Genomic DNA, 12,566 nt, shown 5'->3' on the forward strand with positions numbered 1-12,566 from the left:
TTCCTGTTGTGGCTCATTCATCCAGAGGATCCAATTGATATGTCTATGTATCCAATAAATAGTAGTATTGGATAACACGTTCCCAATGGTTTGAGCTCTGTGGATAAGAGTCCTGCTCTTTGATTTCTTCCATAAACACTAAAATAATGTTTGCACATAGGAATCGGGGATTCTATTTTTGTGGCTTTAGTAATTTTGACATCACATTATTTGGTCTATTTTTAAATTTTGCTAAGATTTATTTACCTTTATATGTATGAGTTTCCACCGCATCTATGTGTGTATAATGTGCATGCCTGGTGCCTATGGAGCTCAGAAGAGGGCACTAGATTCCCTGGAAAGGTCCTTTTGAAGGTCGGTCAGTGCTCTTAACTGCCAGGCCATCTCTCCACACCCCCAAACTCCACTTAATTTTTTTTCGTTTTAAAGTGTGTGTGCATGCATGCATGTGCATGCACGTGTGTGTATGTGTGTGTGTGTGTATGTGTGTGTGTAGGTGTTCAAGTGCATGGTGTAGGTGTAAAAGTCAGAAGACAACTTCCTGGAATCTGTTCTCTCCTGCCCTGAGGTCTGGGGATCGGATTTAGGTCAGATTCTTTTATCTGCCTGAACTATCAATCATCTCATCACACCCCTCACCCCGCCCTGCCCCTATTCTTAACCCTTTCGCACATTTTCTTAGACAAGAGGCAAATGGCTGTCGGAGGAACATTGTCTGAAGTCCACCCAGATCCTTCCTCTTCACACATGCTTTTCCTCCCAAACACAGGGTCCCCCTGGGGAAGGAAGTTCGTGTGTCTGTTCTCAAAGTGTGGCAACTAAAGAAATCTCGGTGACTGTTCTTCCTTCGCTGGATCTCAAAACAAATGCAGAGCAATTCCTTAATTCACCCGTGTTCTCTGCCCTCCATCTCAGATCCCTTGACATCACTCTGATCTTTCTAATGAGTCATGGTGCAGGATAATTTCCACCTCTGACCTACATAGAAGGTCAGTCTCCTTTGGAGATCGAGGGTTATCTGCTTAACTTTGTGCTGTTTCAATGACAGCTGGGGTAACAAATCATATGGGCGATCCTACTCAGCTTGATGGTGACTGGACAGTCAATGCACTCACTGGAAGTGAAGCAAGACCACACCCTTGCTTCCTATGAAGCGTTTTCATGGCTTGGTTTTCATAACAGAACACTAAATGGAACCTGACTTTTTTTTTTGTACCCTTAATCTAGTTCATAAACTATTAGACTCCTATTTGCAGATGTCAAATGTTTAGGAATAAAGTCCACAAAACCAATTAATGCATGATCTCGTGCAAGAGAATTTTAATGCAACCTAGATTATTAGGATTAGGAACGGGACAGGTGACCAGGTTGTGTATTGCATCTTGACACCTGTGATGAGCAGCCTGCAACCACCTGGCCAATGTCTCTGGCCTACCCGTGCACACGTATACACACATACCACAAAATTAGAAAAAAGAATGAAAAGGTTATTATAATGATGCATAGTTTTCTCTTTAAAGACTTCTTCATAGGGGCGGGAGCGGTGGTTTAGTGGTTAAGAACACACACTGTGCTTGCACAGGACTGTGGTTCCCATCAGCAACCTAAGGTGGCTCACAATTACCTGTCACTCCAACTCTGGAGACCTACATATTTGCATATTCCTACACGCAATGCTGTACATGTAAGAAAATACATACACGTAAATAATCTTTGGTAAAAAAAACTCAACTTCTTTGTTGTCTTTATTTCAAGTTGATTCATTCATTTTCTGCTTTTCTCTTTTTTTTTTGATTTTTGCTAAGTGACCCAGGCTAGCCGGACAGTCACTCTGAAGCCAAGGTCAGCCTTGAAAGCAGATTTTAGGAGTTTTGCTTTCTCACCCAAGAACCCTCCCTTGCCTCAGCCTCCTGAGTGCTGGGATTACAGGCATGGGACGCCATATCTGGCTTCGTTTTTCTAACTTCAAGATCATGGGTTCCCATTCCTTGTTTGCTCTGTTACTGATTTCCTGATGTGTGCATTCGTTATCCACAGTGCTCAGAGCCCCGCTGGAGACTGTATGATAGACAAATACTTTCTCAATCTAGTGGCTGTCCTTTGCCCTGGAAAACAATTAACTTCTTACCTCCTCTGCACTATCTGCTGGTCCAGTTCTTATCGTAACATTTTCTTAGCCCAACACTTAGGTCCTGAAGCTTTGGAGTCAACTACTTCTGAAGAAAACACCAATGCCTTTGGGCTCTAAGGTGGTGAAATCCAGCTCCATGTTGGATTAAAGCTTCCAGACCGTATCACCCTTTCTTTTGAATTTCCCTTTGTTTCTGAGTGTTGTGAAATCCCCCAAATCTTAGTACACTTCCTTCCCAACAACGCATGAGTTCTGTGGTTCCTGAAATCAATAACAATAGATAGCAAGTTAAAAAGAAATGAAAAGTCCACGTTCATTTTTGAGTTTGGGATATTTGGCGTGCACACAAGGGAACGCAGAACGGCGGTCAGCGGGGCTTGTTTACTAGTGTGGGGTCGCACGGTTCAAGTCGTTTCTTTCTATTTGCTGCTGAATGAATGCTAAGCTCATTGATGCAGCATTCTGCAACCAGGTGTGTATCGCACGGTCACCATAAGGATTGACAGGCACCTTTGCAGGGCTTGCGAGTTAGGCTGATTCATTAATACTGAATCAGTTGAAATTGGGGACACCTGCAACTATGCTCAAGCCCTACGCTAGACCTTTCCATGAACAGTTGGTTTTTAAACACACATTCTCTTCGGGGTAGAATGAAGGACACACTTCTGACAAAAATCAGGATTTTGGCTGGCTGTGGAGAGACCACACAGCAATGACAAAGTGTCTGTTTGTTTTTCTCTGGAGAGATATTTTCAAACAATGGTCATAGCACTTATAACTATAACATAGAGTTATAGCAGGCATGAAGTCCCACTGAAAAGATGAATTTGACAAATGAATTATCATGAAAATACTACTGATAGATTGAGTAAATTGGGTTTTACATTTAGATAATGTAGCAATTGGAAGACTAACAGGAAATCATGGCCTATAGTTTAAATGCCAACATTTCCCATCAGTTTTCATTCTTAATTTTAATTTTAAATAATTGGCTTTGAAATGTTTCAAAATTTTTTTTGTCTATTTGTAATTAATTGGCATTTTAGCAAGATTAAGATAAACAAACTTCAATTGACTTGACATTAAAAATTATGTAAGAAATATTATCAATTATGTATATGTTCAATATCCTAACCTAAGAATTGTCTTTTTGCAACAATATAAAAGCCTGACCAGGTTGTCTTTACAGTGGCTATGATGTTTTCTATCAGGAGTGATTTGCTATTAGGAGACACAAACACATTAAGCCCATAAATATTATGTTGGATTACTCACAATAGACCTAATTGATAAAAGTGATTTAATATATGCTGTGTTAAACAGTTGAACCTCCAAAGCCCCTAATCTCCCAGGGAAATATTGCTTTGTAGAACAAAATCCAATGAGAAGTTCTGGGATTCCAGAGTGAATTTGTACATTCCTCAGGGGCATTTTTGCAAGGGAGGTTGTTGTGTTTTAAAGGTAGTTGATAAGAGACCTGCCCCACCAACCCCAGGCCCGCACCGCCAACCACCACCATGCATTAGTCTATAGAAGGTATTTGGGTGGTACGTACTCCTGTACCACTCGGTACCACCATCTAGCCAAGGGAAGTTTCTGACCATTTGCGGCATACATTATAAATCAGGGTGTCACTACCAGACAATCAGATTTGAACATTCCATGAACAAAGTAGCCTATATTCCCTAGAAATAGATCACTTAGCTCTGTTTATGTCTCGCTGTTGATATGCCTGCCTTTCCACGAGTCAGGAGAACATCCTGTTTATTTATTCTAGGGGTAGGTAATTGATCTGTATATTTAGCTAAGGTGGGGTTAATTGTAGCCAGGAACCTGAATTTTCTCATTTAGCATGATTGCTTTTAAATACAGAAAGAAAATACACAAGTATTTTTCCAACTTTGAAAAAAAAATACTCCGATTCCTTGGGTTTGTGAAATTAATTTGAATATTCTCTAAGTTGGGTTTGTGTTGGTTGCCCTCTTTGAAGAAAATTTTCTATTTGGCACAAAATTCTTGGGAAGCTCGTTGGCCAGATATTTGGGATAGCTTGTAGTATTTCCAACTCTTAGCTTAGTCCCCAAGAGCCATGCAGAATATATTTGCTAAGCACAATGAGTTTGTCACCCCTTTCCATCCTCACTGCCGCTTAGGGTGTGCTAATCTTTGGAGCAAGTTTTGTGCACTTCGGTTGCAGAAATTTGCGTGACAACATTCACATTAGTTTTTGGAAAAAGGCAGTTGATCTGAATTTAAACTCCCTATATATAGTTTAGTAATGAAAATCCATTTAATAGGAAGGGGATTAAAACTCTGTGCTAACTTTTCTGGTTAACATTTGCCTCTGTTTCTTTGATAAATTCTTCCTAACCATTTTCACAGATTCCTAATATGCCAGGACATAGACAAGAGAAAGTATGACCTTCTTATTGGATAGGAGTGTTGTGGTTTAGACAGTTTATATCGTGATGAAAATATTTAGAATCTCTATGTTATTTGATGCAGTTCCTTAGGAAAAGGAGATGTAGATGTGGAAGTTCCAAATTTCTCTTCCAAGAGAGTTGGGATTAAAGTGTGTGCTGCTTGCCTGGCAGAGTAAACATTTTAAACAGCAAGGTGCACGCTGTCAAACCACTTCCTGGACAGGTCATGTCAAGGTGTATGCTAACCAACTGTGCCCGAAAATATCCTTCTTACAGACATCCAAACAAATGTCTTTCATGTTATCAGTGTGAAATTGCTTTCCTAACTTGACACATAATTTGCATTCTTTTGCTACTAAATAGTTGAATATTTTTCATTTCATCTCTAACTTGTATTTCTTTCACGAAACAACTTATTTTTTCTTTTATTGAAAATTTTTTTCTCTCGCATTCTGATTACAGGTTCCCTTTCCTCTATTCCTCCCAGTTCCTCCCCACCTCCCCTCCCATCAAGAAATATCATAATTTTTTTTGTTATTGTTTGAGGCATGTCTCTCAACATCTTAAGTCTTAAAACAATGTCTGTTTCTTGGCTCTTGCAGGATGTGGCAGTGGGAATTTCCGCTGTGACAATGGATACTGTATCCCTGAAGCCTGGAGGTGTGACGGGACCAAAGACTGTTTGGATGACACAGATGAAATTGGCTGTCGTAAGTGAGGAGGAGCCAGACCTGGCTCTGTTTTGAACGACATTAATGAGGTTGTGCTTCGGTGGATGACCCAGGGCTGGGCTAAGGCTTCTGAGCAGCCGTTAGTGTCCGCTTTTGAGGGAGAGTCTGAGTTTACATCAGATCCTTGCTGCGAGCCTGTGACTTCGACCTTTATTGAGAATGAATTTATACTTGGTTTTTTGAAGCTTGAAAATTATAGTTTGTTTGTTATTCACCTGGGTGATTCTGTAAATCAAACGATGCTATGTGAATTACTGTGGTTCGTAATCCAGGGAGAGCTACATGTGTGTGTGTGTGTGTGTGTGTGTGTGTGTGTGTGTGTGTATGTATGTATGTGCAGAGCAGCTTGTGAGTTAATACCAAGAACCTACAGTAGTTGCAAGTTTGGTTTTACGTTATTAAAAAATCTAAGTGAAGCACCATAATATTTTAAATCTGAAATTTATTTTAGTTATTGAAACCATTTTCCACATCCCTTCATATAGCTTTATGTATATATCACTCAACATTATTCTGAGTAGATTTCGGATGAGCTGAGCCATTTAGAACAGGGGCCACAAGTGTCTTAGGCTGGTTTCAAGTCACTGTCCTTGAGACCTTTGCTCCCCATGACCTGTCCTAGGTGATGAGTCACCGGGCTTCGAAGTCCCTCTTTCTGACAGATCAACAGACAGAAGTTATCATCCCAGGCAGGAAGGCAGGTGACAGCATGAGGGTTGTTTTGAATTGGCCACTCCATGGCACCGCTGAGCAGCCAGACTCCAGCGGTGCATTTGAGAATGGGAAGAAAGAAGTGCAAGAGTCTGGGGCCTCTCACGCCTTCGTGCACAAATGGGTTACCTGGGAGCTTGTAATGCTGCAAGTTTTTATTCCGTGTTGGGGGTAGACCCTGATATTTTTGCATTCTTGCTAGTCCCTAGTTGATGCTTTTATTTTCCGAGTCATCCCTTGAAGGAGCAGAGCTGGGGTTGTGGAAGCTGATACTGTGGAACAGGCTCACATGATCTGGAATAATACGCTTTGACTCCCGGGCTCTGCCTGTTTTTAAGTAACAGGGGCTGAATGGATGAACAGTTATTCTAGGATGCAAGCATACATGGATAGTCTTCAGGTCTGCAGACATTTCGAGGCCCTGTGATAATGACAGCTCGCATTACATGGCTCTTAGACACACACACACACACACACACACACACACACACACACACACACACACACACACAGTATTTACTTCACTTTTAGGATGCACACATTAAGGCTCAGAACTCACCAAAATCCCTAAAACAAGTATCTCATCACATGACACTTTCACTATTGGATGTTAGAAATGTAGCAAAAACATGTTAACTTTTTATATAAATTGGATTTTGATAACTTTGCCTTAGATTTGTGTGTATGTATGTTTGATAGTTTGTGTGTGCCTATGTCTGCTTTGCTCTCTGTTTATATATTATTTGGGGTCACCTGTCCTGTTTGGATGCCATTGATGAGATGGAGCAAGAGCCCATAGGTTCTCTCCAAGCGCTTCTGCTGCATCAGGGGGCAGATGTCCGCCAGCATAAGCCCTCTTTCCTTTGTTCCAGCTCCACGGTCCTGTGGATCAGGCTTTTTCCGGTGTCCTGCCGAGGGGACCTGCATCCCTTTCTCCTGGGTGTGTGACCAGGACCAGGACTGTTCAGATGGCGCCGATGAGCAACAGAATTGCCGTAAGTGTTGAGAGCGGCATTTTCTTCTGGTTCTTTGACACCTGAAGTCTAACCTGTTAGAGGTGACACACAGTGAGCAGATTCTTCATTAACACTGGGCGGGGCTAGGTCATACCAACTGTGGTTGGTTATACTACAGAATTAGACCTTCAAGGACTGGAATTGGTTAGCTTGGTACCCTGTACTTACCAGTCTTTTCCCATATCCTAATTCACCCTCCGTCATATAACTTTTAAATATGTGTGTGTTTGTTGTTTTGTTTCTTTCCTTTTTGGTTTTCGAGATGAGTTTCTCTCTGTAACTTTGGTGCCTGTCCTGGAACTCACTCTGTAGATCAGGTTGGCCTCGATCTGCAGGTGCTGGGATTAAAGGTGCCACAGCTTGACTTTTAAATGTGTATTTATAGAGTCCGGATAGAAGGCTCAGAGGTTAAGAGCACTGACTGCTCTTCCAGAGGTCCTGAGCTCAATTCCCAGCAACCACATGGTGGCTCACAACCATCTGTAACGAGATCTGGTGCCCTCTTCTGGCATACAGGCAAGAACACTGTACACAGAAATAAAATAAATAATTCTTCTTCCTTCCCAGCTGGGACCACGTGCTCAAGTCAGCAGATGACATGCTCCAACGGTCAGTGTATTCCCAGGGAGTACAGGTGTGACCACGTCAACGACTGCCCCGACGGATCCGATGAGAGAAACTGCCGTGAGTCGGCTTCGGTCTTTGCACTGTCTTCAGTTTCGCCTTTGGCATTTTAATCAACTTGTTAGATTTGTTGATGGACAGAAATGCCTACAATACGCCTCTTGTTGTTGAAATCTCTTGGCAGATTCTTTTGTGGATTAGGGGTGATGGACTGATAGCAGTCTATTTTTAAGACGTTCTGTGTGTCCTGCTTTACTTAGCACATCAAGTTGTTGAAGAAACTTTAAACATTAGCAGAATGCCCAAAGATCATTGAATAATGAGTACAAAATTCCATTTTGCATCAAAATCTATAGTCTTATTACATTGCTGGGTAAAACGACTTAGTTTTTCTCCTGTTTTTTTTTTTTTGACTATTTTGTTAGGTTTTGAAGTTGTATTTCTGCATAATGATAACTAGATTGGTTTGTAACTGATTGCCACAAAGTAAGGCAGATAAATCACAGTATTCTCTGCATAATGGATAAGTAATTGCAATCAAAATAGAAACCGTTATACTGTATACTATGAAATAAGCAAAGAGGAGTTTGTTTCCTTTGAGGTTTATATAAAACTCTCCAGTGATGGGTGAGATGGGGGGCAGAGGCAAGCAGGCTTTTAGGGGTTCCCGGCCAGCCACAAAGTCGATATAACAAGTTCTAGGCTGGCCAGGGTTACACAGTGAGACCCTGGATAAGAACACGGGCTGGGGCCGGTTGCGTGTTTGCCTGGCAGGGATCATGACCTGGGTTGGATCCCCACCCCTGCATAAACCAGGTGTGGTGGTACACCCCTGTAATGCTATCCTGGAGGCAGGAGGACTAGGAATGCCATTCTGCTTACTTTCATTTTGGATATTGTGGCGATAACTGGCTGACCACTGGCAATTTTAGAGTTGAGAGGATGTGTGTGCGCACGCATGCGTGTGCACGCGCAAGTTCACACCTGCCTGCCTGCAACGCCACAACATGAATCAAGGACTTCCTATTTTGTAACAGGCACTAGGTCCCTCACCACGCAATGGTGATGGATGGTATATTACGGCATTTTGTGAATTCAGAACATCATAAATGCCAGTTATTAGGACAGCGGGGCAGGCATCATAGTCTCTTGCAAAGAAAGACTGCGGTACTAGGGTTCACTCAGCTTGTCTGGCTACTACAGAAGGAGAAAGGTCCATCCTCCAGGAGCCCCTGGAGCTACGCCACCAGCCCACAGGCTGTGTATATATGTTTATCCCTTATCCACAAATGTGTAAAAATGAAGCTTTACTTCAAAAGTACTGGGGCTGAAGGAATGCTGCTTTGAGAGAGTAAAAGCCAGTCTTTGGAACGTTTCCACTGAGGACCCTCTGGCCAAGGGCAATGTTGCTAGTTCAACTGCTTTGGATCTTCTGGGAAAAACTGGGTGGGATAGCACCATGGTGAGAAAGGGAAGGGACCCAGCTTGGTCTACAGTGAGTTTCAGGACAGACCAGGCTGTTACATAGATAAATGCTGTCTCGAAAAACAAAAAAAAGGGGGCTGGAGAGATGGCTCAGAGGTTAAGAGCATTGCCTGCTCTTCCAAAGGTCCTGAGTTCAATTCCCAGCAACCACATGGTGGCTCACAACCATCTGTAAAGGGGTCTGGTGCCCTCTTCTGGCCTGCAGGCATACAGACAGAATATTGTATACATAATAAATAAATATAAAAAAAGGGAAAAAAGCTCTTCAACCCCCCCCCCAAAAAAAAACCGCCCAAAAGCCCAAAAAACGCCAGTATGTGTTGTGTGTGTATGGGAACCATAGCATTGTTTGGCTCTCTTGGGGAGAAGGAATCGGTTTTCACCAACTTCCATCACTGTATTGACTGTACAGCTTGGCTGTTCTGAAGTCAGAGAGATCCACCTGCCTCTGCCTCTTGTACTGGGATTGAAGGTGTGTGCTAGTTGATAGCTTGTATTCTAAATAGTTATTCCTTATGGTTTTTCCTGTGGATGATTTCTTTAAAAGTCCAGGCAAATGCTCACAGACATAAATAATTAGAAAGTGTGTGTGTGTGTGTGTGGCAGGCAGGGGAGTAGGGGAGAAAGGAGGGGTAAGGAGGATAAAGTCATGTCAGTTGTCCTAGAATATTTTAGTCTGGATTTTGTTTGTTGCATTCTCTGTTTTCCATCCATCCCCCCTTCCCCGCCCCTCCTGGATCTCCTGGAAATTAGTTGGTTCTAAAAAGACTTTTACTTCTGGGAATTCTGTGATGTTCTGTGTATTGCAGGATATGTCTGTAGCATGTTCTCATTGTGATAACCCAAAATGTCTTCAAATATTGCCAAATGTCTTCTGGAGCCTTGCTGCTTTGGTTGAAAATGGCCGATAGACAGAACAAACGGATGCATGGATCTTCTAGGAGGGGATGCTCCATCAAAAGCAACAATCCTCTGTATAGTGTGCCGTGCCGAGCTGTCTTTTTATGTGTGTGATGTCAGTGGTTAGTGCTAATCGCTGATGCTTAGCTGTTTTAAACATCAGCTTGGACATGTAGAAGCTATAGTTGCTTTAGTGTTCCTTATGTGATCAAGTGGTAAATAAGACTTAACCAGCAGCCGGGCATATTTTCCCTTGCAATATTCTGCCTCGGAGTCATTGCTGTGGACAAACCCAAATCAAGCTTATGACTATGATGACTTTTCTTTCCCTTTTCTTAGAAATAAGGTTATGTCAGAAATGGATCTTGATCTGTCAGATACTTATAAATACTTATAAATAAGGCGCAGAAAATAATGGATGTAGAAACTCCAGATAATTTGTTTTTCCAATATTTGAAGACTAAAGAAGCTTAGCTCTGTTATTTGTAGCTCTGCCAGTGAGACCAGACCTCACTGTTGTGATCCCTACACTTTCAAGTTTCTGAAGCCAAGGCATTGCCCTCTACGGCAGAACACCTTGTGTCCATTCCAGGAATTCCTTTCCGGGACAAAGAATGATGTGCTGGAGTCCTCTTAGGGAGGTGGAGAGGGGGAAGGTAGGGAATGGATGGAGAAAAGGCAAAAGGATTAAGGTCCCAATAAATGATTGTCCATGACCTCAATATGAAATAGGCATTGGCGTTTGATCCCAGCACTAGGGAGGCTGAGGGAGGCAGGTGGACTTTGAATTTGAGGCCAGGCCTCCTGCCCGCCCAACATAAATTTCCTGTGACAGAAGAGATGCTTAATGCTTCTGGCCTTTTGCCTGCTATATTTTTATACGCATTAGGTACTGTTGGTTATCCTACACCCTGAGGAATATTTCTGCCTATATTAAAAGCTTTGAAACAGGTATAGGCTCACGCCTCCACCCTCCAGTTATTTTATTACTCAATCTGGTCATCTGTAAAATGGCACCCGATATTAAACAACTTGCCCATTTTTTTTTTTTCTTAAAGGAACAGAAAGATTCAAAACTGCAGTCCATTTTACTCGTAATGGGATTAGCATCAAGGAAAACCACTCATGCGGAGTCTTAGATAAACATCAGAACAATGCACCAATTATGGGTCATTCATTTAATATACCGAAGTGACTTTTGGTTGCTCAAAAATAGTAGCCATTTTCAGGGAAGTAAAAAAGATTATTTCGTTTTATTGAGCACCAGATAGGAGTGATTTTGGTGCAAGCAAAACTATCGCTAATTATCGTGAGTTTGCAGCCCTCTCTTTTGTTACTTAGGAATGCTAAAGAAAGGGTAAAATCCCTGTTACAATGGAGGCTTTCTTGCTGGGAAGCGGAGGTATTTGGTCTGCCTGCAACCGCGATTGCTTTGTCCCCAGTGGCTCTTTTCTATTGACTTCAGAATTTAAACATTTTCTTTCTATGTCTAACTGCGGAAACGCCAACTGGGGCCACAGTTGGAAGGGAGTAATGAAGACAGTTAAAGTCACTCCGGGTTGTGACGGCTCTCGTAAAGAACACACAGTTCTCCAGGCTGCCCAATGAGCCTTGTTCAAGTGACCTGGGCACACATCACAGTACAGTTGGCCCTGGTTAGCATTCTCACACCGAGACAGGATTCTGGGCCCTGAAATGTGAGGAAAAAGAGGAATACAAATCTTTTTCATTTGGGGTCCATCAAACAAGAACTTTTAAAAATATTAGCTGTGTTTATAACAAGTCTAAGATCACAGTTAGCTGTTGCCCAGTTCCTCTATCCCCGTCACAGTGAAGCCACACAGAGCTGTCCTAGAGGAATCCATTTGCTTTCTCTCTCTCTGTCTCTTGAGATACACCATCACTATATGTAGATCCACTGGCCTGCAACCCATCCAGCTTCCAGGAGCATTCTTGTCCAGGTTCTCAGTCACCAATATTTTGTTGACATAGAACAGTTCTTTTTTTTTTTTTACTTGTTTTGTTTTTTATTTAATGTCCATCTTCCCGACCAGCAAACTTCACTTTTATTTTCCTTAGTGTTTCTCTGTTTTTCCTTCCCCTCTTTCTTTCTATATATTGTTCTCTTTTTTTCTGCTTTAACCTTGGTAGAGAAAACTAATCGCATCCCTAAAAATTAAGCACATTATGAGGAAGGCTGTGTGTTAGGCTTCTACATTTGTTTTTTTTTAATGCTTTATTTTTTTGTATTATTTATTTATTTATTAAAGACACAGAACAGTTCTTGAGTTATTATTTTACCCTGTTCTACTTTTTTGTGTATACGTTGCTCTATTTTGCAATATTCTGGATATCCTTTATGCGGATGGGTTATTCCACCCCCTCACACAGAATGAGAGTTCCATAAGAAAAGGGATTTTACTGCATAGCTCCATCTAAAGTGCCTTGATATTTTGGATATGAAATAATAATAATTATTCATTTGTGTTTTGGAGGCATCAGTTTTCTTAGAACACACCATATAGATTCCTTCCAGAGTGCTGGG

At 41.8% G+C, this 12,566-nt stretch overlaps 1 protein-coding gene across 1 annotated transcript in view; it reads left to right on the top strand.

Moving 5' to 3' along the window:
* The window catches only part of Lrp2 (LDL receptor related protein 2), a 123,914-nt gene that overhangs the window by 21,342 nt on the left and 90,006 nt on the right, over window positions 1-12,566 (top strand). Inside the window, exons 2-4 of the mRNA XM_075984402.1 lie at window positions 5,157-5,264; window positions 6,869-6,991; window positions 7,580-7,696. Of these exons, the coding sequence (XP_075840517.1) occupies window positions 5,157-5,264; window positions 6,869-6,991; window positions 7,580-7,696 (348 nt within the window). The remainder of the gene's footprint in view (window positions 1-5,156; window positions 5,265-6,868; window positions 6,992-7,579; window positions 7,697-12,566) is intronic.

The sequence above is a fragment of the Microtus pennsylvanicus genome, chromosome 9 (genome assembly GCF_037038515.1).
Source record: "Microtus pennsylvanicus isolate mMicPen1 chromosome 9, mMicPen1.hap1, whole genome shotgun sequence".
In the NCBI taxonomy this organism is placed as follows: Eukaryota; Metazoa; Chordata; class Mammalia; order Rodentia; family Cricetidae; genus Microtus; species Microtus pennsylvanicus.